The sequence below is a fragment of the Microtus ochrogaster genome, linkage group LG3 (genome assembly GCF_000317375.1).
Source record: "Microtus ochrogaster isolate Prairie Vole_2 linkage group LG3, MicOch1.0, whole genome shotgun sequence".
In the NCBI taxonomy this organism is placed as follows: Eukaryota; Metazoa; Chordata; class Mammalia; order Rodentia; family Cricetidae; genus Microtus; species Microtus ochrogaster.
The window spans coordinates 6171217-6198234 of record NC_022029.1 but is presented as its reverse complement, the minus strand read 5'-3'; the positions used below and the strand labels follow the sequence as shown (position 1 = coordinate 6198234).

Here is a 27018-nt window from a genome sequence, read left to right as displayed (position 1 = left end):
GTTATTTCCCTTGTCTTCATCAATACTTCTGTCCTGTCTGATTTCCAGCTCCCTACCTATGAAAATATCCTTATATATTAAAGAACAGGGGGCATAAATTTAAAAGTCAGTGCAAGGTTACTCCTATAGAAACAATGCTCCCTATTTCCTAAATCTGTAAATTTATGAAAATTATCCATTAAGCACAGATTCAAGTTTTATGTAATGGAGCTCAGAACAATTGAGGCTGGGTGAAAATTATCCCTGTTGCTCTTCTTGTCCACAGTAGATGATAATGGCTGGATATACCATCAAAGTCAGCAGCCAACTACAGAGGGACGTGTTCTTCACTAATCCCCAGACTGCTTACTTTGTATTTCTACCTACACCAGCTCATTTCTGTAGGGCGTGAAAATGAGGAACAGCACTTTTTGGTACAAGAAATAAAACTTCACAATTTTCTGTATAATGTTTGTGAAATGTTATAGTATCCTAAGCATCAATAAAGAGAAAAAAACTGCTTTAGAGATTAATACCATGAAAACAGCTAGCAATAAGAAAACAAATTTAATATTATAATTTTGAGATAATGTTTAATACAATTTGTGGTGAGCCCACAAGTAGTATACAGTGAATGTACAACTGACAGATCTATTTAACTATCCACAGCAAGTGTATACATGCACACCACCTGGAGAACCCATTTTTGCAGAGCTATGAACACATCTGTCCTTTGAATAAGTCATTGTCAATTTTAAAAAAAAAAATCTGTGAAATCATGACAGTTCTCTCTTCTATAGTATCCCAACAGTGTATAAACCTATTTTTCCTGCAAAGCAAAGAGACACCTCCCCACACACCATAAAGCCCTGGTGTGAAAATGATTCAGTCAATCCTTGTTCTCATAGCCAAAATGGACATAAAAATAGTCCCCCACACACTTTCTTTATTAATAATACTCATTGACAGGAAAGGAGTCTCATATAGGAGGTACTCTGCTCGACCAGCAAATGCAGGAAGGTGTAATCCACTCCACTGGTTTTCTGCTCTTAACTAACAGGATATTAATATTATACATCAACCCTTCACCTTGGTTTCAACTAACATAAGATCATAACACAAGAAATTAGCTGTTTATACAGGAAAAAAATGCCTGAGTTGCTAAAACTAGGTTCAGAGAGAAAAATTCTTACCTTGACACCCTACCTGAATCAAAAGCAGGAACCCCAGAAGAGATTTTAACTCAACCAGCTAGATGCAAATGCAAACCAACCCTGCAGGTTAGTATAGCTAGCCTGAGGGCAAACTTCACAGCCATGCCCCCTCTGAGACATAAGGTAGCTTCTTGCCAGATCCATTGGCTTCTTTTGACGCTGTGAAAATGTATGCCTGATACTATTGTCACCGCCTATGGGACTGTTAACTTGTCTGTGTGCCTATATGAACTGAGAGCTTTGTGGACATCACGTCTCCTTTTTAGCCTTGCTCTTGTCCCTTACTTTTATGCCTTATTCCTCACCGTTGCCCTTAGCCTTACACTTTGCCGTTATCCCGTATTTCCTTCTTATCCCCCTTTCCCCTGATGCCTTATGCCTGTAGCCTTTACCCCTACTCTTTGTTCTTATGTCTGACGCTTTGCCCTTAGCCTTATGCCCTTATACTCTTCTTCTCCCTTCTTTCATCTTCCTCCGAGGAATAAAGAAAATGCAGGAAAAACGTGCCTGAGTCGGTTAGTTTATTCTTCCCCTCAGATCCCATTCCCAAGACAGCTTTCACTTGTCCCAGAATTCCTACTCTGAACCCTGAAAGAGTGCTGAGACTGGTACTCTGTAGTTCTCGATAAATAATTATATATAAATCACTATATAAAATTTATGCCAAGTTCAAGAAAAGAGTGTAACCTTTGCCTGCACGGATACTTGATGCTGATCAACTGGAGCTGAAGAGACTAACAGTGTTGAAGCTAAATCTTCTGGGAGGTATTCCCTGATAGCATACCAAAACTGTGTTTGAAAGCAGCTAAGGTTGTACCTCATTCTCGATGTTGAACACGCTAGTGTAATATTCAGCCAGATAGTACTGGTTTGGAAGTCATAAAGGGGCCATTGAGAATAACTGAGTTTTGACACTCTTAGAGGTCACGAGAGGCCATTGGTGAAGATTCAGCCCCAGAGGTAATTGAAGGCATTTGTTTGAAGGGGTCATGCATAGAATTTGAGGCCTGGCACCACTAAAAGAGCCTCACAGAGATTACTTGAGAAAGTGCTGCCAAATTTCAGACAAAGATTGCAATGTTTTGGAGATGCCAATATAAGGGATGACCACCAAGAATAGCAGCAGCTGTGGAGTGGAGCCAGCGGGACCCTAGAAGATACCATGTAGAGAGTATGGAGACCTAGAAGTGAGCCATGCCTTTTGGAGGAGCCCAGAAGATTGTGACTGAATCCCAGATGACTGGACATTGAGTTACTTAAGCTTTTGGAGATTGCTTTTGCTTTTTCATTTTGTTACATTGCCCTGGTTCTTCCCTCTTGAAGTAAGTTGTAAATTATTTATTTTAATTTTGATTTTACGGGATCCCACAGTTGAGAGACTTGAATTTTTTTAAAAAAAAAAGTTGTATTTTAAAGAGCCTGAATTTTTAAAGATGTGGGGTTTTTAAATTTTGGAATATTTTATATTGTGGTGTCAATATTAATGTAAGATACTGGAGATAAATGAGAGAGGCAAGGTAGTGACTTAAAAGTGGTGTGCATGTGTGTCAAGTTGACAAAGAATCAGTTGTGCTAGACAGCACAACTAGTTTTGTGACACTTGACACAAAGTAGAGTCACTTAAAAGAGAGCCTCAATTAAGAAAATCTCTCCATAAGATCCAGCTGATGGAATTTTGTGGATTCGTGATTGATACAGGAGGTCCCATCTATTGGTTCTAGGGTCCATAAGTAAAAGGCTGAACAAGCCATGGGGAGGAAGCCAGTAAGCAATGCCCCATCACTGTCTCTGCATCAACTCCTGCTTCTTGGTTTTGCTCTGCTTGGGTTTCTTTCGTGCCTTCCTTTTGTAATAGACTTCAGAGTCTAAGTGTAAGCCAGAGACCATACTTACAGTCATGGTGTTTCATCTAAGACATCATCTTAAAATATAATGTTAGTCTCTGACAAGAGCCCAGCATTTTCTCATTTCCAAATTAAGTGTCTCATCTGAGTTCCCCTGATTTACAGATGTGTTCCTCTAGTTATGTAGGGACTGGCTTAGATTGTTTTGGTGTTGGTAGTTGTGTTATAATACATTAATATGATAAATACAACTTGGGACATGGGTCCTGTCATTTATTGGAAGCCAAACTACAACAGTTGAAGAAAAAAAAGAGAAAAGAAAGGCTAACAATCAAAGTGTAATCTAACATTATATTAATGAAATAAACACATCATGGAATTGATCTTAGAGTTAGCTGAAGATGCACTCATGTATTCTTTTCCCCACATGTGTCAAAACATATAATGACTTGGCAAACAGCTTCAAGACTAATCATTCTACAACACACATATGGCTAGTCCTTTAAAAATTGTTTTTATCTTGTTTAAAAAAGGGCGCACGCCTTTAATCCCAGCACTCGGGAGGCAGAGGCAGGCGGATCTCTGTGAGTTCTAGGCCAGCCTGGTCTACAAGAGCTAGTGCCAGGACAGGCTCCAAAGCTACAGAAAAACCCTGTCTCGAAAAAAAAAAAAGACAATTATCTAATGTATGTGTATTTATAATAGTGAAGATATCTGAATAGAGAGGATTAACATTAGATTGAAATAAACAGAAAAATACTCAATTTCACACAATATTTATTCTCTGGACCAGTTTGTGTTTTTACAATTATTTTTCATTTTGTGCTTTGCACGTTGCCGAGACCTCTGCTCCTTGCCCACTGTATAATGTTTTTCCTTCATTTTTCACTCCTTGTCCATCTTCCCCCGAGTACTCATCCCTCTCACTTCCTCTGCCTTCTTCCCCTCCTATTCTCTGCCATCTTTTTCTCTTTCTTTCCTTTACTTCTTCCATCCTTTACCTTTCTCTCTCTCTCTCTCTATATATATATACATATATATGCACACATATATATGTATATATATATATAAACACACACATAGATATATACACTTTTCCTTTTAAGACTAAGCCAATTTTCATTCATCCTCAAGTATTTAGTTCGTGCTTCATCTCTAGCAAGCTATTCATTTTTATTTTATTAATTATATAATTTTCTCCTCACAAGATCTCATTTACAAGCTCTATATCTATATGCTTTTTTTTTCTGAAGACTAACTGCTTGAAATGGCTGCCCACACTCTACAGGGTATGCACATTTAAAATATTTATTTGAAAGGAAAAGATAGGGTGTACCAAGTAGAAACAGTTCAAGACTCTCAGGGGCCCAATTTGCATGGAAAACTTCTTGTCCTCATTGTCAACCAACATCTATCTGAGTGAAGCAGCTCGGTGAAAGTCTTACTGAACTTCAAAGCAAGCTGAGGGTTTGTTTAGGACAGGTGAGAACTCCCAGGAAAGGTAATGATTTCAAGGATTGCTAAGGGAATTTTCCTGTGCATCACATATTCCAGGGATCATATTACGGCTAAAAATCAAGTGGTAGCCTTCTGAGAGGCTGAGTCAACACTGAAATTCTCCAGCTGAATTGTAAACCAATTCTCTCTATACAACCTGTAGCAATGAATCTTCCAAATGATTTGACATTAATGATTTATATGCCAAATGACCCCACAGATAAGATTGCGATCGTTTTGCTCTACTATATGTATACTTTTAAAAATCATAATACAACTATTTCATCTTCACTATTATTATCCAATGATGTCAGATCTATTGCTTTTTCCTGGTAAACTTTATTTTTAAATCCAGTGATAACTATGCAATCATGGTTCTATCACTGCCTCATTGTATTGATTGTTTAAAAGTAAATGTGTATCATACCCATAGTTGTCATCATTTCTCAAACTTGAGGACATAATAAGAGGTTTATAGCAAGAGAGAAATGAAGTACTGATCTTTTTTCTGACATTGATGGTTATTCACAATTCAGAAATATTTATCAAAAAGAAATGACTATATCCACTTGAGTTATTTTAAGCAGTGAGCTAGTCTTCAAATAAAATTCTAAAATTACTTTCTTTTGTTTATGTATATCATTGGATAAAATAAATATGTAGAATTCTGTATGTTCTGATGTCTAGAAACTATTTTTATTAAATATCTGTTTAGGTTGATCCATCTCCATCAATAAGAAAATAAATTTTATTGCAAGTAACCAATGTTAAGGAAAACTAAGATGTAATTTCAGCTTATATTACATAGGAAAGGAAACAAAAAAATTAAATGAATTGGGTAAATGTAGAAATGTAGATATGATTTCATAGAGACCTGGTATGTCTACTGGAATGTAATCACTTTTTCCATATTACCAAGAAATTTTATATTAATGAATTAACTTAATCCACAGTCTACACCGCACTGCCATCACATTTCACATGTTATTATGAGATTAATTATACAAAAATGACAATGATGTAAATTGTAACAGCAGAATCCTTGCTTCCTTATCAGATGATTTAATAATCATATTTAAAATGAATAATTTTATACACTATTTGAGAACTATGATTAAGCTTTGCAAATGTGATTTCTAAGTCAGTTCACATTTTTATTTTTTTCAGTGTTTATATGCTATTGAAATCATCAGAAGACCTGAAGATAAGACATAATTTCTTTGTTCATAGACATAGGTTTTTACTTTCAACTTGGTCATCTCATCTTGTAATAATGCACTGGAATGCATTATATGACTTTCAAAAATGATAAAAATTATAAAATATAAACACAGGCAAGTAATGGAATGGAGTGTTGGCTCAGTGGTTCAGAGCACTGGCTGCTCTTTCAGAGGACTTATCTGCAATCCTGAGCCTCCACATGTGACTTACTATCATCTTTAACATTGTTCCAAGGATGTCCAATACAGTCATATGTCTGATGAGTGCAACTGAATTAGTAAACATTTATATCAAAAAAGGGAAAAATCCTTGGAGACATTTGACATCTGCCCTATTTGAACTGTATATTATTTCGATTTTATATTTTAGCTCCTAATAAAACACATAATAAATATTATCTTAGCTTGATAGTTCCCAATAATGTAAAATGGAAATGTGTGCAAGTATCAAAATCTGTATTAACAGAACAGGGTCATGGCTCAGTGTATAATCTTTCTTACCACCATTCTTTGAGACATACATAGCGGAAGACAAAAAAAATGACTCCCTAAGGTCGTCTGTTGACAGCCACCTTCCTTCTATGGCATGAGTATGCATGCAAGATTACATATACAAATAAGTAAATGTAATGAAAATAAAAATATATTGGTCAAGCTGAGAGATATAAGTTTATATTATAGTACCTAAAATGGGAGAAAAAGCAAACCAATTAAAAGAGCAAAAGACAATACTGTGATTTGGTTTTGTGGGTGTCATATTAATCTGAGCAGCCTAGTAATAGGTCTTAAGAACATGGTATAAAATTTTTAGTTAGACTACACTTCTGTTGGTTTACACTGTAATATAAGAATGAACATTTTCTTAATAATTTCAGTGTTATGTAAAACATAAGCAGTAATATTTTTCCAACCTTGAAATTTTCCTGATAATAAAATTATGGCAAATATTAAGCAGCCTTTTCAGTTAGCAACAACATCAGCGAGGGAACCAAAAAACTCTCTTCTAGTGCAGAAGTGTTTCTATCTAAAGAAACATAATAGAGGGATTTCTGCTAATATTTTTGCTTTCTGCAGTGCGTTAAAAATGTGTTGCTACCATATAAACAATTTAATCATTCCTCAACTTCACTTACAATTTGCAATGAATGGTGCTTGATTATAGCCTCCAAAACTGTTTGAAGTCCAGATACCAAGTAACCATAGAATTTAGTCAATCCTATATGGGACATTTCCGTCCTATTTCTTTCTATCCCCAAGGCCTCAGGAAAACTAGAGGAGCAGGGCAGAAAAATTATAAGTTATAGATTGGGCAAGATAACACCTTCCGGACATGACAGGACTGTTATACTCCTGAATTCTCAAAACCTGATAACCTGCCAAAGGAAAAGAAAAAGCATTATATTTCCATGTGTAATTCTAAGGCAAGGGCAAAATACATAGGACAGACATATGAAAAGCAAGAAAAAAGGTGAACAAATTAGTTATCCCATACCAAACAGCTGTGAAAACACACATAAAAGTAACATTTGAACTGAGTAGCTTACATTTAGGAATAAATAAGTATTGTATACATATATGTATAAAATAATAATGACAAAAGGCCATACATATGAAGAAAGATGGGGAGAAGTATTGGGGGATTGGAAAGGAGGAGAGGGAAGGGAAACTTGGTATTATGTTGTAATATTTAAAAAAGAATTAAAATAAAGAGAGCACAAGAAGTCTCATGCCTCATTTGATATTCACTTACAACAAAACATTGCAGTAGTAAGTTATATATTGAAAAAATTATTCTGTCCATAATAACAGAAAGGCCATAAGATATAGAGAAATGAATATGTCCTTCAAACTAAGAGTTGATATCTATAAGTCCATCTTTGGGGATTATAATCATAAATATTATGATATTCCATGTAAGATTATGATCTGTGTATCAACCCTCATAATGGCAAACATGTGAGGTACTGTGTTTAGTTACTGAGATGCATTATCTTGCTGGGCGGTGGTGGTGCACACCTTTAATCCCAGCACTCGGGAGGCAGATGCAGGCAGATCTCTGTGAGTTTGAGGCCAGCCTTGTCTAAAAGGGCTAGTTCCAGGTAGGCTCCAAAGCTACAGAGAAACCCTGTCATAAAAAAACAAAAAAAAAATGAATTCTCTTATTTTCCTTGTGACAATGCCCTATAATGCTGACCTGTGCACTACTCTGAAGATTGTAATCATACCTCTAACTACTACCTGTCTATTTGGAGATTATATATGTATATATATTATATATATCATATAATATATATACATATAGAGAGAGAGAGGGTGGGGGTAATCAATGTATTGACATATTTATTTTGTATGTAGTACTTTATCATATACCATTTAAGAACGCGAAGATGAGCACTGAGGCCAAGCACGGGCTGTCCTTTGATACTGAAGCAGTACTGTGAAAGTCTGTGACCCGTTTATTGCAAACACTGCATTTCAGCCACAGTTTCACCAAGACCAGAATGTGCAGCATGTACAATCTTGCAATGTAATTAGTTTGAAATTGAGGAAGCTTAATTTTAAAATTGAATTGTTCATGAAAATCTATTTTCATACTCTATAGCTGAAGCAGTTTCTCTTCATAAAATGTTTTATAGTTGTTTGAAGAAATTAAGTGTAGTTAATCAGAAAGAACATTGTGGTTTGACACCTAATTTGAAAGCCCTGTCTTGAAACAGTGAATGATGGCCTATGGAATTACATAGGCCAATAAGAACCCAAATAGGAAATCCATTTATGCTAAAAGTAGATTTCAGTATGGATTAAGTCAGTGCTGCTGTGTCTTTGTGTGAGACATATTTCCTGCATTATATATGTTCGCTAAAATACACAATTCATTGTTTAACAGGTTAAGAAATACTAAACTAATAACATGGTGAATTATCCAATTATATATAAGAAAACATATCACTGACCTTAATTCTCTGTGAAAACAGAAAACAACAATGAAGATTCAAAGCACTAAAAGACAGTGGCAGAATAGTGTTGGTGCAGCGTTATGATTGCAGCTCTTTACTCTGTCCTTTGTCCTTCAGTTCCACCAGTCATCGTGATGCCCCAAAAGTCCTTCAATGCTACTGCAGAGAGAGGAGAAGAGATGACATTAACTTGTAGGGCCTCAGGCTCTCCAGATCCTACCATCTCTTGGTTTCGGTAAGTAAAAGACCCATGTCTTCTATGTGGTGTTCTTGTGCTCACAGAGTAATATTTGAAAGTACAATTATATAGAAAGAAACAAACATTGTCTAGGCTCCTTCAAAATATATATTATCTAACACCAAAGAATCATCTCTGAAATCAGACAATAAGTAACATTTTATAAACTGAATGGGTTTTATTGTGGAATATATGTACACATAAACATATCTAGATGTAACAAAAATTAGTAAGAAAGATAGCAAGGATTTGAAAGAGAACTTTTTTGGCCCCTTTTTTTCTACTTGTTTGTTTTGTACTATTCTAGTTTGACTGTTTTTTATTTCATTGTTTAAATGCCTCTTTGCTTTCTAAGGAGAAAGAGGAAGAAAGGTTGTGAAATATTATGACAGGGGAAGTAGGGAAGACCCGGCAGGAATTTAAAAGAGAGAACCAAAATGAAAATATATTGTATGAAAAAAATCTATTTTTAATAAGATAAAAAGAAAAGCAAATAAGGAGATTTTAGAAGGAGAAAAGGATAAGGAAATGATATAACTGTCTTATATCTCATAAATAACAGAAATAATGAAAGAAGCTCTAAAAATAATTGACAATTAGTGTGTTTTTATGAATGTGCGTGTGCGTGGGTGTGGGTGTGAGACAGTACTGGTGTGTACATACCATAGCATATTTATGGATATCAAAGGACGACTTTCAAGATCTCGTTCTTGCCTTTCACTGTGGAAACTAGAATAAACTTTGATTTCCAAACTTGTTAGTACTTTACCTCAATGAGGCATCTTGCCTGCCTCAGGTGCTATTAATTACTGGCTAAGTATATTAGATTGGCTAGATGAAGAGTACAGCATGTGAGCTTGTCGTAATGTCCCTTAGGGAAAGATTGACAGAGACTGCTTGCTGGAGCCACAGAGGTATTTTTTTTGTTCAACGTTGGCCCTGCAGCCTTGTTACTGATTGAGTCTATGTTTTGCTGCTGGAACAAAGTCCGTATTAAAATGGATGTTTTAGCATTCTTAGCAACCATATTGTTTGAATGCAACATCACTTACTATTATATCAAAGTAACTGCATATTTTCTTTTGTACTACATTATAAAATAATTATATATATGACATTTCAAGAAGTTATTTTTTAATTTAAAAAATTACTCATAAAAAGAAATTAATGTATTCTAAAAACTATTATTTAATTGTTTACTTCTGCCTATTATTTTAAGTTTTCAAATATGCTTTGATTCCATTATTACCAAGCACCATTTTATTGTTCTCTATTATCATTGACTGTTGCTCAGAGGAAAAAAATTGAAGACAATAAAGCTTCAAAAGGCCAATCTTGTACGTAAGGGTTAGAGCACAGTTTATGCGGCTAAGGATTTGGCTTAGTCACTTAAGTGCTTACCTCATAAGCATGTGGTCCTGAGTTAGATTTTATCGCTATGACTATTCCAGACATGTTGGTATTGTTGTCAATTTAAGGATAAATAGGTGGATACACTAGGATCATAGAAGATCACTGGCAAGCCATTCTAGGATAAGTGATGAGCCCAATGACAAACCGTGTCAAGAAGCAAATGACAGCATTCCTGAATGTCATATCCTATATTATACTCTGGCTTCACAAATATACATACTTAAGTATTTTATACACACATACATAAATATGTGTATAATATGTATTATAAAATAATTAATATACAAAATATAAATATGGAGTTTATTGAAGGAACACTAAGATTTTTAACAATTGTTATACTTATAAATGACCATCTGTAAAAAATATCACAAAGTAATTAGTATTGAATGAAATAAAGGAAATAGAAAGGAAAGGACATGACTGCTCCTAGGTACAGTGGGAAGAAATTTTATGGTAGGAAAGCATAGTCAGAGACAAGGACATCTGGAAGAGTCTACTTCACTAGACTGATCTGGGTCCTGTGAAAGATGTGGAAGAAAGAGGAGAGAGAAGATAAGAAAGAGGGGAACCAGGTGCAGCAGCCAGGACGCCAAAGGGAAGGGGCAGGTAATCAAAATGTCTGGATATAGAGATGAGGTTCTGGAGGAAGGCAGAGCAGCCTCTGTGTTGGAGACTTCAGAGGAGAGAGTGGGCTATGTAAAATGTATCCTCTAAAGGGTAGGGACTGAGGGATGTTGGGAGAATCTGGTGGCCAGGTCAAATTTTAATATGTTAAATAGGCACCTCCACTGTTTGTCCTAGGTTTGAAACTTAATAACTATAGTCTGTGTTTATACAAAGATAAAATTCACAATATTTAAACTTTGTAATTTGTTTTAAAAATAACAATATCCACAACTATTTTTATTGCTCTTTAAACAAGTTTTGATAATAGGATTTTAAGATCTTTATCTTGTTTATAATTTTATCATAGCAGTATTCAATAAGCTTACTAGTTCTACAAACAAGGTGAATGGAACATATTTATGCAGATTTTAATTCTTGGTAATAATATTTTACTGGGATTGTCCATCAGACATTAGCATAGTAACCCAAGGCAATCATGTATCTCAGTGAGTGCTGGATTCCAAATAATCCCTTGAGTTCATAGTATATCTAATTGAGTCATAGAAAAGTTCCTATGTCATTCATTCCCAAGAACAAATAATTATCTAGACCATTAACCTAATGATTATACATGCCCAGAGGTATTTAACTTCTCTTCTTAAATTTCTTGAAAATTATTTTCTTATACTTTTTGGAAATAAAATTATCATAAGAACTAAAATTAATCGAGTACAGAATGTTTATATTTCTTCATCTGGATGCCTTCAAATACCATTTCTTGGTGATAATGGAGAATACTTAGAATCCGAACAATTTTTTGGTGTCTGATTTAAAAAGAAATGTATTGTGTGAATAGGATTGTATTGTTGTAACATTTGTAGAGATATATTTATTTTACTGAAAATTTTATTTGATCCCATTTATCTGTAGATATAGCATATCAAAACTTTGAAAATAAATTCTTGTAAACACTGGGAAGAGTAGTTAGATGCACTAAAGGATCCAGACAACCTGCTAAGCAGAGATGGTACACACAAGTGATATGATAGGAGCCCACTGAGTTAGTAACCACAGCTGCTGTAAGAAAACACATGATTTAGATGACTAAAATAGCAGAAATGTATTTCTCCACATTTCTGGAGGCCTGGTATCCAAGTCCAAGGTACCAATGGGACTGGTTGCTGATGAGGACTTTCTCCCTGCATCCTGATGTCCACTTCTTCACTTCATCCTGTTACAGCCTTTCCACTGCATAAAAATGCGGCTTTTTAATTTTTTTTTTCAGATCATAGGTTCTTTGAGATAGAGAGATGGCACAGACATGGGAACTTTAGTTCTATCTATACATTCCACGTAACAGATATGTGTTTGCATTTTCGTGCTTGTAAAACCAGTGCTGGAGAGGAGGGAAAATGCCATGTGGATTTATGGAGCTCAACCGTCAATCAAACTTCACACACACACTACCCATCAAACACAAGTGTCACTTATTCAAACACAAACTTGTTTTATTTCTTTAATTTTTGAAGTCTCTGTCTCCAAATTGGTTCACTTAAAGAGTTAGGGAGCCAACATTCAAATGGTGACAGGGGGAGTTGGGGAAGGGAAGAATAATATCAAAATATATCATATGAAAATTTTTAAAATAAAATATCCACTAGATTATGGTTTTCAGTCTATTAATTAGGTGAATTCTATTGATTTTCAGAGTAAATACCACAATGCATTAAGACTCCCCTATTCATTTAATTTTGAGATCAGCCCTCTCTTGGATGTGGATTACTGAAAATATTTTCACATTCTGCAGGGTGTCCTTTTGTCTTATTGCAACTGGCCTTTGCCTTCTGGAAACTTTTCAGTTTCATGAGGTCCCATTTATTAATTTTCAATCTCATTGTCTGTGCTACTGATTTTCTATTCATGTAGTTGTCTCCTGTGCCAGTGTGTTGAAGACTACTTTCCACTCTTCTCTATCAGGTTTACTGTAACTGTATTTTTGTTAAGGTCTTTAACACCGTTGGATTTGATGATAAATATGGACCTATTTATATTCTTCTACATGCTGATAACCAATATTGCCAGCACCATTTGTTGAAATTGCTTTCTTTTATCCATTGTAGAATTTGGTCTTCTTTGTCAAAAATCTGGTGTGCATAGCTATATGGATTTATGCTTGGATCTTTGACTTGATTCTATTGATCTACCTGTCTGTTTTTATGCCAATACCATCCTGTTTTTATTACCATAATTCTGCAGTATGGCTTCAGGTCAGGAACTGTGATACCTATGGCAGCTCTTTTACTGTAAAAGATTGTTTTATTTATCCTGGTTTCTTTTCATTAAAAAATATAGTAATCCAATTAAAAAGAAAGCATGTACAGAACTAAACAGAGAATTCTCAGCAGAAACACTTAAAGAAATGTTCAACATCCTTAGCCATCAGGGAAATACAAATCAAAATGACTCTGAAATCCCATCCTACAGCTGTCACAATGGCTAAGATCGAAAACATTACTGGCAGTTTATGCTGGAGAGGATTTATAGCAAAGAGAACACACCTCCATTGCTGGTGGGAGTGCAAACTTGTGCAGTCACTTTGTAAAGTAATATTGTTGGCTTCTCAGAAAATTGGGAATCAATCTACTTCAAGACCCAGCTATACCGCTCTTGGGCATATATCTAAAGTATGCTCAATAATTACAAGGACACTTGCTCAACTACATTGATAACAGCTTTATTCATAGCAGACAAAACCTGGAAAGAGACAATATATTCCTCAACCAAATATTGGATAAAGAATGTGTGCTATATCTATACAATGGAGTGTTATTCCAGTATTAAAATAATGACATTGTGAAATTCGAAGGCAAATGGTTGGAACCAGAAAAAAAAATCATAGTAAATGAGGTAACCCAGACCCAGAAAGGTGGTATGTACTCTCTCAATAGATATTAGCTGTAAAGTAAAGAATAACTATGCTACAACTCATGAACCACGAGAGACCAGGTAAGGAGGACACAAAGAGGGATGCATGGATATCCCTGGGAAGGGGAAATTGATCTCCTGGGTGGGGATGGGAACTTGAGGGATCAGGTGAAGGGATAAATGGAGGAGAGGTGTCCTGTCTCTACCTTGTCCAGCAAGGATGACGCGACCACCAGAGCTCTTCTCACTGCAGTTTATTCTAGGACTTAATTCACTTTCTCTCTCTCTTCCCCTCTCTTTCCTTCCTCTCTCCTCTCTCCTTTTTTCCTCTCCCTCCCTTTCTCTTTGACCTCTCTCCTCTGGCAAACCTCTCTCAGCCCTTAAGTAGGCATGGGCTGTCAATCCCGGATTGCCAGGTGGGCACTGCCCATAGGCCCACGCATATGCAAGCATCTGATGATCATTTCGTGATCATAGCATAAGTCAGACTTTAGCCATAGGAGTTGATTATACATCTCCATCAGGTGTGACACCACACAGCTCGCTACAGTTTCCCCTTTTGTTTTATAAAGCATCAGGTAAGAGTAGAGGTCTGATCTCTGTTAAAAATGAAACATGTACTAGTGTTTGTCCAGGTGTCATCCACTCAGAGAACACTAGACCTGTCCGGTGCCTTTTACAGAGGTGGGAGCTAGACACCAACCCACATGCAATCAGACTTGCTCTTACATCTCTAGCCAAACTTGGGGAGACTGTCCTGCTTCAATGGCCGTGAAGGCCTGAATGATCATAACTCCATTGCAATGTTGTGAAACCCTTATGTGACAAATGCACCACAGGCATACCAGGGAGGCAAGCACCATTAAGCTTGCCAGGGCTCTTATCCCGCTCACTCCTTCAGATGATCCATGGAGTGATCCAGGAAGATAGTTCTTCTGCCAGGCTGGTATCCATGCATGTGGAGTTCACAGTCACAATCACCACCGCAACTTTTCCAGTTGTTGTTCGAATTCACCAGACCAATTACCTAAAGGATAGCTAGACAATTCTTTAGATTTTTCATATCACACACAGCCCCAGATACTTCCATTCACAGCCAAGCTGAGCCAATTGCCACAGCCGTGGCTGTGCTTGTGGCAGTCGCAAGGGCAGTCAGAACTGGTAGCAGAGGGGCCAGCACAGAGGAGAGGAAGGGGAGGCAATCTTGCTTTCCCCTCCCTGGCTTTCCTCTGCCTGCTCCTGTCATTAGGAGTGGCTTTGCCATGACCCCAACTGCCATACCCCTGTGGCTCATTTATTCTTGTCAGCTGAGTGCATGGAAGACACCTTCTCCCTCGTGCACCTCTTTGGCTTCCCGAGCAGCTCAGCTGATCCTGCTTCTGCTCTGAAAGGGCCCGGCTTAAATTATCTTATAGGGAATTTGGACGTTGTCAATCCGTCTGGCTACTTCCTGCTGAGCGGGGACATTACATTCTTAAAGGTATTTACTACAATCTACTGCGATTTTCCAATCGCGCTCAGCCTCAGATCTCAGCGATAGCCAAGAGGCGGAGGCTCCCCACAACCGAGCTGGAAGGTAGAGGCTTGGCGGCAAGGCAGGCACCTACTGGTCTGGCTGGTTCCCCCCGGCTAGGACAGAGGTCCTGGTCAACAGGTCTTCCTGTGGTTGTGCTGTGCTTCTATGCCCTGAGGCATCCATGCTGGGAGTGGCCTAGCATTCTGGCCTTGGTGGTCCTCAAGGCAGGTCCCGGTGTCTGCAGCTTCGCAGACCCTCAGAGCTGCTTGGCCTTGGAGCCGCCTAGAGCTCCTTGGTCTTGGAGCCCTAACTGCTCACACTCCACTGCAAACTCTGGAGGACTCAGTAATTAGAAGCACACGAATATAACTCCCTTCCTTAGCATACCTTGTTCAGTGGAAAAATCAGCTCTCTACCAGGCTTGTCCCAGGATGACACATTAAGATTGCCAGCGAAGGCAAACCAAGGAGCAATTGTGTCACATTCAGTCAAGAACCTCTTTAATGCACTCCGTAACAGCTCTTTAAGAGCCAGAAAAATCAACCATTCTAAAATCCCATTCTTCCTTTTAGTTTCATTTTAAACCTTCCACTTTGGTCAGGGCTATACTTTCCCGCTCTACCTCTTCTACAGGTGAGAGCATAAAACCCGCATTATTGTGATTCCTCAATCTTACCGATGCACCCCATGGCTGCAGCAAGTTCTGGGCTCCACGGAGAGAGGTTTGGAGGTTCCCCGTATGAGGCCACCAACTGTCACTGTCACCCTCATTCTGCAAGGATGACGCAACCACCCGAGCTCTTCTCACTGCAGTTTATTCCAGGACTTTATTCACTTTCTCACTTTTCCTCTCTCTTTGACCTCTCTCCCCAAGCAAACCTCTCTCAGCCCTTAAGTAGGCATGGGCTGCCAATCCTGGATTGCCAGGTGGGCACTGCCCATAGGCCCACGCATATGCAAGCATCTGATGATCATTTCGTGATCAGGCATAAGTCAGACGTTAGCCATACGATTCGATTATACATCTCCATCAGGTGTGACACCACGCAGCTCACTACAGAGAGGAATGTTGAAAGAGATGACTGGAAAGGGAGGGGGCATTTCAGGATCAAGTAGAAATCTGATGAAAGGGAAACCCCCACAAATCTACAATAATGTCCCCAGCTAAGATTTCGAGTAATATTTAATATGTAATATGAACGGGCCTTCTCCTCTGATCAGATTGGTGACTACCCTGGTTCTCATCAAAGAACCTTCATTCATTAACTGTTAGAAACAGATGCAAGATTTACAGCCAAACATGACAAGCGAGGATATTCTGCTGAAGAGAGGGAGGAAGAATTGTAGGAGCCAGAGGTGTCAAGAATATCACAACAATACCTAAGATACAGCTAACTTGGCTCAGAGGAACTCATACAATCTGACCAACATTCAGGAAGCCTGCGTAGGACCAAACTAGGCCCTTTACATATGTGACAGATGTGTAGTTTGTTCTGCTTGTGGGACTCCTAACAACGGGAGCAAGGGCTGTCCTTAAGCTTTGGCTGCCTCTTAGGAACCCACTCCGAATAATGCATTACCTTGTCCAGCCTTAGTACAAGGGGAGAGGATTAGTCCCACTGGAATTTGAGAATTTATGCTTTGGTGATACCCATGGGAAGCCTGTCACTTTCCTTAACAGAAACAGAGAAGGAGGGATTGGCAGGGAGGGGGGTAAGAAGAGAGAAAGGAGAAGAAACTGTGGTTGGGACATAAAATGAGTAAATAAATTAAATTAAAACAAAAAACTCTCCTATTCAGATTCTGATGTCTTTCTTATGCAGTACGAGGATTAAGAAGCTGATATAGCCGCTGCATGCTCAGTAATCCTATTTTTGTGCTTGAATTGGTAAAGGGCTACTCTGTTTTCTGAAGGAATACTTTACAAAGGTAATTAAGAGAAGACAGTAACATTGCTCACAGTTTGAGGTTTCCTTCCACTGAGGGATAGCAGGGGAACACGGAACACCTGATTCAATTGCATCAGCAGACAGCTCTGAATTTTTCGGCCCAGCTACCTTTGTCCTTTTTATTCTGCTTAGAATTCCAGCCTTTGGATGGTACTGTTGGACTAGCCAGCTACACTTTTAACAACCTTAATCTAAAAACTCCCTCACAGGTACACAAAGATTTGTTTTGATGGCAATTCCAGATTCTTCCAGCTGAGAATCAAAATGAGTATATCTCCCTGTACTATTTTGTGACAAAGTTGAAAAGTCAGCCTGATTGTTTCTTATTCAAATTAGCTGAACCAGCTTTTCACCACTTTTTTTGGCTAAAGGTTGTAATATAAATGCATTTTTATTGTTGTGATGAAGGGCTATTCAAGTGATTTCTATATTAGTCAGTCTTTAATGACATGTTTTTATAGAAATGTGTTCATGGTCTTTAATTCCATGTAAGAGCCTAGCATAATTCATTAAACGTTGTTACATATTTAATTTCTATATTGCTTCAGTGTTCTTGTTTCTCTTGCCTTGATAACTTCAGAATTCATTTCTTATTCTATGCCCTTTTTATTCATTCTGTCTGTCTGTCTCTGTCCCTCTGTCTGTCTCTGTCTCTCTATCTTTGTCTCTCTCTGTATATATATATATATATATATATATATATATACACACATATATATGTGTGTGTGTGTGTACAATTTGTAAACATAATGAACTTTTAATTTGCATTAGCTTCAGTGAATATTGCTTTTTTTTATTTTCTTTCTGTGTACTTTGCATTTATCTTCCTTAACAGCATCTTTTCTAAGGATGCTGTTTTCTTTCAGTCTGTGGTTATGTTTGACTTTAATTTTTTATGTCATTTGTTAATTATATTAAATATTTGCCAATTAGCAAATTATTTAATAACAATTTCCATTCACTGTTTCTTCTATTTCAGTGCATGCTAGTAAATATTCTGTACATTTAAAAAATAAACATAGAAATGTGTAACCCATTTCTATTTAATAATGGTTGTTATCTGTACATATTCATACTTTTTATTAATAAGTTTTTGAAGTTTTCTATATTTTTTTCTAACTATTATTTAAATTTTCATATAAATATGCATATTTCTAATTCCATTTTTTACCATTGTAGTTGACATTTTGAAGCAATATCTTCTGTATTTAAATTCTATTCATCTCAGGTTCAAACAGCAAGGATATTTCATGCGTTTGTTTAGCAATAAGAGGTACAAAATAAAACATTATTTCAATTCTCCTTTCTCCTGCTTATTTTTGTTATGTCTTCATGCTCTACAATTTGCATTTCTATACCCTCAAGTTCTATGGTCACAGAAATAGTATTCACTAACTACAGAAAGATTTTCATCATCTTATATTTTCATTGCTTATATTTCAGGTGTGTATTTTGAAAATGCCTGTGATGTCTCTGATGTTATTGCTGTGACTTATGTATTAATATAATTCCATTGAAAGATTCAATGGTATATAAAAGTCTTGCTGTGTTTCTTTGTAGGAAGGATTTTAAAATAATCATCTAGAATTTTTATGTTGAAATTTAAACCGATACAGAAATATTAATATTCTCCACCACAGAAAGATTCTGTCAATGGGCCATAGTATCAATTCAGCTCACAAATTACCAAATATAATTTAGAAATAGAAATATGCAAAAAGGAAAACGGAAAATAAAATGAGCAAAATGAAATAAAAATATAAGTAAAAGAAATATATAAAGGTATTTTATAATGTGGAATGATGTTTTAAAATATTTTATGCTTTTAAAATATAATAGAAAAATGTTAATAGCCATTATTATTATAACTACATAAATTTTGTAGGATATATTTCGTTGTACAAATAAATTGGAAAATAATAATTATTGATTGATAACTATGAGAAAAAATTCTTCTCTATACTGCCACATTAATTTTTATTGATGATACTTATATAAAAATAAATTCATGTAATTTATATTGTTTCTTATGAGATTAAAGGAATTCTCACAGAAATTGTGCTTATGTCATCTACATGTGTATATAAATATGTTACATGATTGTATATTAACTAATTAATAAGGTACAAAGTGAATTAAAAACCAGTAATAAAAACAGTATTTTATAATATTGTCTAAGTTGAAGTTATATTTTCATTATTTGATTAATATTAGGATTTCAACTTCAAAATGTCATTTTTATCTTCAAATGAAACTAAATATCAAGTATTGTTTTATACATTTGTCTTAGGTTTACTTGAACAATAAAAATATATTTTGACTGAACTATAACAATCAGTTTTACTGGCCATAAAAAATGTATATTATTATATTGTGAATATCAACTTTTTCATTATTTATTTAGGAATGGCAAGCTCATTGAAGAAAATGAAAAATACATCTTAAAGGGCAGTAATACAGAACTCACGGTCAGAAATATAATCAACAAAGATGGTGGTTCTTATGTCTGCAAAGCCACAAATAAGGCAGGAGAAGATGAAAAGCAGGCTTTCCTTCAAGTCTTTGGTAAGTATTACAATGCTGTGGTTATAATGTAATATTCATTAAGAGGGAAGGAAGTCAAAACCAATCTTTGCTCTGCTATTAGAAGGAAACTCTAAACTTTCAATATATTAAAAACTGTTTCTTCATCTCAACAATGAAGATTAAATAATAAAATTTTAGACAGAATTATCTTAAGAAATACATGTGATGGAGGAGGGTCATCTGTCTATTTGTTACTTTCATTGGTTAATAAAGAAACTGCCTTGGCTTTTTGATAGGGCTGGATTTTGATAGTTGGAGTAGACAGAACAGAATGCTGGGAGAAAGAAAGCATAGTTGGTCAGATGCAATGGAGCCAGCTGCCAGGTCAGACATACTGAATCTTTCCTGGTAAGCCACCACCTTGCGGTGCTACACAAATTAGTAGAAATGGGTTAATCAAGATTTGAGAGTTAGCCAAGAAGAGGCTAGATATAATGGGCCAGGCAGTGTTTAAAAGAATACAATTTGTGTGTTGTTATTTCGGGGCATAAGCTAGCCATGTGTGAGCCAGGCTGGAAAGCAGCCAGCCTTTCCTTTTATATACATGTAATAATATGAAAATTCCATAGGATATTGATAGATAGTAAAAAGAGAATTTGTTTACATTTTACCCAATGAGCTATATATAAGATCATACATCTCTGAATAATTATTTTAATAAATCATTGAAGGACACATTTTGGAATTAATTTTGCATTTAATAGTTTCAAAATTTCTCATGTATAAGGCTTGAGTATATAGACATTTCCCTGTAGCCATAAGCAGTGTCTTACCATCTTAAAAGACACTGTTTAAGAATTACTCATATTGATCAAGAGACATATTGCTTTCCTGAAGCAACTTTCTGAGCATATAGCTTAGTAAAAAATATTGATTTTACTCTCATTATCTTGACAACTACAGAGAAAATTGCTCAAAAACTGTGGGAACTAATGTTAAACAAGTTTTACAAAAGGCCTGGGTTCTTTTTCTAGTACCCACAAGGTGCTTCAGTACTGTTTGTAATTTCAGTTCCTGGTTATCTGATCTCTCCTTCTGGCCTCACTGGGTACTACCTGGTGGTGATATACAAATATGCGCCCACACCAAACCACCAATAGACATAAAATTAAATGAAAATATCCCTGCTTTAAAAAAGTAAATATATTACTAAAATTTAGTTAATTTTAACTACCTTTACATATGCTATAATCAAATTATTTTATAATAACTATACAAAGGAAAAATGTAAAATATATGGTTAAGAAAGGTATATGCTCATTCTATTGACTGTAAATATTTTTCTTACTTTGAATACAAGATGAATAATGAAACTTTCTGCCATCTGCTGTCTGTAATTTTAGCTGCTGTGTGGAAGCATTTACTGCATGGCAGAGACCTACATAATATCTATATTCCAGTAGGATGATGAGAAATTTTGAAAAAACTGATGAAAACATAAAATTTGAATAATAACACATTCCCAGAATAATGTGGGGTAAGATTAGTCAAGTTGCATTGAATAAAGACTGCCATTTAGGTTAGTGAGGTTTTTCAGTTTCAAATTCAGGTCATGAGAAAATGATAGTTACACAAGTCTTCAATGACAAAAACAAAAGCCAGCATAGGAACTCCCTATGGTAGAGAGGGGAACACATTTTAGAAATATAGGAAATTCTTAGATTTTTCTAAACTGATTTAACTTTTAAAATATTAACTCTGACATTGGTCAACCTAAGTAAAGATTCCTTAGTGTAAAGTAAATATTTAGAAATAACAATGAATGAAAACTAAACCAAAACAAATCAAGCAAACAAACAAACAAAAACCACCTTTAGCTCTTCTGTCTTTCCTGTTTCTCCAACACATTTTCATTTTTCTTTTGCCTTGGTTTGATTTTAATTTCTCCAAAATTTTATTTTCATGGGGGGCACTGCAATGCTGAATGAAAAATATGGAGGAACTGAGAAATGAGCAGAACTGGGGTGCATGATGTGAAATTAAAAAGAAAAAACAGTAAAGATATTATATTTAAGACAAAAGAAAACAAATGCTAGGGAAATACCTTTCATCATTTCTTCTTTTATTAGGTTGTTAGCATATGAGAGCAGAGAGACGCGTTAGGATTGCTGAAACATGAAAGGATGCATAAAACATCACATCACATCATTCTTGTGATCACCTTGTGAAGACCACTCATAAAATCTGTGTTTATTTTGAAGATAAAATATACCTAAAAAAGTTAAAAGGAATAAATGTAAAATATGTTAAATTTTATCCAAGACATTCCTGGTATTAGGGATCTTATTTTTGATATTAAGAAAAACTTAATTTTATTTTCTAGTTAATTATACTGATAGTGTTTTATTCTTAAAGTTATGTGTACTGACAACATACACCTGGATTTATGATCTTATTGATTTTATTTTGCAAATTAAGAAAAGAAAAAAGAGAAAGAAAGAAAAGAAAGGAAGGAAGGAGAGAGTGAGAGAGCGAGAAAGAAAGACTGTGTTTTAATTAGGCTTTCTTTTGCTGTGAGGAAACACAATAACCAAAAGTAGCTTGGGGAGAGAATGGATTATTTCCTCTTACAAATCAAAGGTCACACTCTATTACAGAGGTCATGAGCTCAAAGCAGGAACCAAGAGGTGCTAACTAAAGCAGAAAGCATGGGACTGGGGAAGTAGAAGCAGTTAACTGGCTTTCTTAGCTTTCTTTCATCTACAAGCCAGGACAACATGCCTTGGGTGACCCCACTCACAGTGAGATGATTCCTCCCACAGTCACCATCAATCAAGAAAATGCTCCTCAGGCTTGTCTCCACGTCAGTCCTGAGGAAACAACTAAGGGTCCATTTTCTCAGATGACATTAGTTTGTGTCAAGTTGATAAAATCAAAGCAAAAGAACAGCAACAATAACAAAACAAAACCACCAGAGAAATTAGCCAGGGCAGATAGGTAACACAAATTCCACATTTTAAAACATGGTCCTATTATGTAAATTGTGAAGGTAGGTATATTTTATTATAAAAAAAAATGTCATACCTTTTCTCATTCTGTGACCATTTTCCTCATGTTGTGGTGACATCCCATAAAATTATTTTTGTTTTTATTTCATAATTGTAATTTTGCTGCTGTCATGAATTATAATGCAATATTTAATATGCAGAATATCTGAAATGCAACCCCAGTGAAAGGGTTGTTCATCCCCCACAACCCTGCAAAGGGCTTATGACTCACAGGTTGAGAAACACTGATATAAAGCTGTGTTAAAGTTAATTACATTCCCAGTTAGTCACTTGTAATTGCATGCAGAACAATGTTTCAACATCTCTTTTTGTCATGGAAAATTTCATGATTATTTTTAACTGTACACCTTAGGTATCAAATAAGCTGTAAACATTTGTCTACTTGCTGAGCTCTTTAAAAGTTAAAATGCAAAAAATGACTAAAGAGATGCTATAAATGTGTCAATTTGTGTTTGGATGCGTACAGATATGTGTCTTTAGTAGGAGATTTCAATTTTGTGGCTTTAGGAAATGAATAAAAGAATGTTACACCAAATTGACAAAATTTTGAAAGGAATTATGTTTTATACTGATTTATAAGGATACACATTAATTATAATAAAAATAGATAAAGATTATTATCTATAACTTTTCCCATTCTTATTTGCTTTTTTTTTTTATTTTAGAAAGTAAGTTGTAACTGCTATGGAATTAGTCATCTCATACCATTCGAATATGTAGTGATCTAGTATGGAATTTTCATTGCGGATAGTAACCTTTCTGGGCTAATATCAATTGAATAACATGTACAATTTTTACAGTACAGCCGCATATATTACAACTTCAGAATGAGACAACATCTGAGAATGGTCATGTCACACTCATCTGTGAGGCAGAAGGCGAGCCTATTCCAGAAATCACCTGGAAAAGAGCAGTGGATGGAGCCACATTTTCTGAAGGTGATAAGGTAATACTGCTCTTTCTAGAAGGAAAAACACAGAAGTATACAATTTACCAACTTATATAAACTAAATAAATGACTTACTTATTAAACCTACTGTAAAGTCAGTTTAAAAATGATTGTACAGAGCCGGGCGGTGGTGGCGCACGCCTTTAATCTCAGCACTCGGGAGGCAGAGGCAGGCGGATCTCTGTGAGTTCGAGACCAGCCTGATCTACAAGAGCTAGTTCCAGGAGAGGCTCCAAAACCACAGAGAAACCCTGTCTCGAAAAACAAAAAACAAACAAAAAAAAAAAACAAAAACAAAACAAAAATGATTGTACAGGAGAAAATCAAGTCAATTACTATCACTTACTATCACCTAAAATGTATTTTATAAATTACAAAGTTCTAGGTTATTAATATTACATTTAAAGTGACTTTCGTGGGTTTTTTTGGTATACACTGAATTCCTAAAAAAACATAATGATAGTTTAGATTCAATCTTCTCTGTATAAATAAAGTCTTAAGAACTGTGGCAATCATTTAGCCTTTACTTTTCAAGCATGTTTTTATGCATAGGCTTCTGAATTTGTGTAATGAAATCTCTAACATAAAGGTATCAGGACAAACATACAGCATTTTGATGAGCTTTCAAGACAAAGAAATGAGGTTATACAGAGTTTAAGTATTACTGTATACTGTACTTCATGAGCTTCTGTTAATGCTAATTTTCAGAATTACTCATATGATAATTTAAGTATACACAAGAAACAGAGAAATGATGTAGAATAGAAAAACAGAGGAAGGGGTAATGGCATTATTGGAATTGGTATTTAACATTTCTAAAAATATTTTGGTAGCATTATATATATTGGAGTAATTTAAATGAATTAATACAACATTTTATGTATGTATATATATAACTAGTGACAGCACTTTGGCTTACTAATGTGATAATAGGAAAATTATTAACTACTTAGTCTACAATATACTTGCTGTACTTTCACCTGACCATGTTGTATTCAACAGCATATTATAATCATAATTTGAAAGGAAGTCAGTTTGGTTCTTTTCTCATTTGAAAGAATGTGTTGACATTTTTCCTGTATCCTCTCGATGACATTTTAACAGTGTATAACTCTTTAGAAAATAATTATGTACATTCACTAGGTTTGTTTTATATGTTCAATTAAAAATAAAAGTATAAATTGTTCATAGCCACCATCATGTTTCAGAAGCATTACAGACTTTTCCTTAAAAATTTCCTATCTCAAGAAACAAAGGGATTGGTATGAAAGAGGAGGGAAATCTAAAATGCACCGATGTCGACAACATTAGCGAAAACATAATCAGATAATCTAAAATGGTAATAAATTGTTTCTGTTTGGCATATTTCTGTGATTCAAGTAATTATGCTCATTCCATTACCCTTCTTAGGAGTTTCTGTATATACCAAATTCACTGATTTCTTATTGTTTTTCTAGCTCAAAATTCTTCTTTTCTCCATGTTATCTCACTTTCTTCCTTTGACTGAGACTCTCATATGTACATGCTGAGCATGAAGTATCTATTATTTTGGTATTTTCATCAATAAAGTAACATCAAGTAAACAGAAACATCTGATATTTACTCTAACAGCTATGCTCCAAGCTGTTTCAAACCTGCCACACAGAAATTTTTTCCATAGTAGCTGTGGAAAGAAATCTCTTGTTTTTTTGATTTGATAAGCACTATTATTATTGAAGAAAACCTTTCTTAAAAGCTTAAGTTAGAGTCAAAAAATTAAATGTAAAAATGTAATTTTTCATACAAATTAATTTAATTTCTATCATGATATTTCTAACACCATTTTAAGCATTCTGACTTATTATCTATGTATAATTATGTCTCTTTCCTGAAAGTATCCCTAGTTTCCTCAACAGAGAATACACATTGAATAATTGAAATGATCTTTTAGGAAGGCAGGCCATTATTTTTAAATTTCATTTTTACAGATATACCAGCTCAGCTTTGCCAATAGCATTTGGATTATTTAATGAAAATATTTCCATGCTTACAGAAATCATTATAACATGTATTAAATTCCTAATTTAATAACAAAGTGAAAGGTATATTGTCTCATGTCAATAATTTTGTTGCAAAGCTTATGCCAAGTGAATTTTGATTACTAATGGTTTTTAGAAAGTGTGACACCTATGACCTGAGTGAACATTCAATTTTATTGGTTTGACTGAGACTGTATCAATTTAGTTATGGAAATTAACATGACATTGAATTTTCTAGAAATATCACTAGGAGATATTGTAGTAATTCAGATTCTGTATTTTCAACCTTGAAGTTAATTCAATATTTTTTGTTCACAGCTGAGGAATATTTAATATATTTATTTGGAGCCACATGAGTATGAATTCAGGACACTCCGGAAATAGACTTTAGCTTCCTGGCTCTTTATCAAGATTAAATTCAAGAACTAATTCTTTGAATAGGAAAATGTTATTAACAATACTGTGTAAGACTCTGCTTGGGACTTGGAAAATACAACACTAAGTAATAACAGCCACTTAGACCAGTGCAGTCAAGGCTTTGATGAAAGTGAAAATCCATGTTTGTGTTTTAGGAACCACACGAATATGTTTTCCAGCAACATGAAGAGGTACTCATCCTTAAAAATATTTAAAAAGATTCTATGAAGTAACAGTTTTTGATTGTCTGTTTTATACTTGTGGTATAAAACATAATATGCTAGTAGAGATATAGTAGTCCATGAATTGTTGTTGCATGTAATCGACAGTGTTTTCACTGCATTCCAATGTTACATATTGCACTCTAAGAGTTCTTGGTAGCAGAATATGCAAACTTCACTTGTGGGAAAAAAAATTCCACAGTTTCTTGCCATGAATGAGAACATGAAGAATGGGTGTTGGAGTAAAAATACTTGAGTTGCAAGCATAAAACCCTAAGTTTGATTTACTTCCATAGCCCATGTAAAAAGTACCGAGTGTGGTTGTCCAAGTCAGTAGCTCAGTCTATTTATTCCACAGTGTTTGACAGGCAGAAACAAGTATAAAATGTTTCTCTTTTGTATAATAGACAGATATATGTATATTTTTAATATATATATGTATATATATTTATATATAT

At 35.2% G+C, this 27018-nt stretch overlaps 1 protein-coding gene across 1 annotated transcript in view; it reads left to right on the top strand.

The window, feature by feature from the left end:
• Ncam2 (neural cell adhesion molecule 2) overlaps nt 1–27018 on the top strand; it is a 364630-nt gene that overhangs the window by 230495 nt on the left and 107117 nt on the right. Inside the window, exons 6-8 of the mRNA XM_026786021.1 lie at nt 8829–8946; nt 19766–19926; nt 23756–23901. Of these exons, the coding sequence (XP_026641822.1) occupies nt 8829–8946; nt 19766–19926; nt 23756–23901 (425 nt within the window). The remainder of the gene's footprint in view (nt 1–8828; nt 8947–19765; nt 19927–23755; nt 23902–27018) is intronic.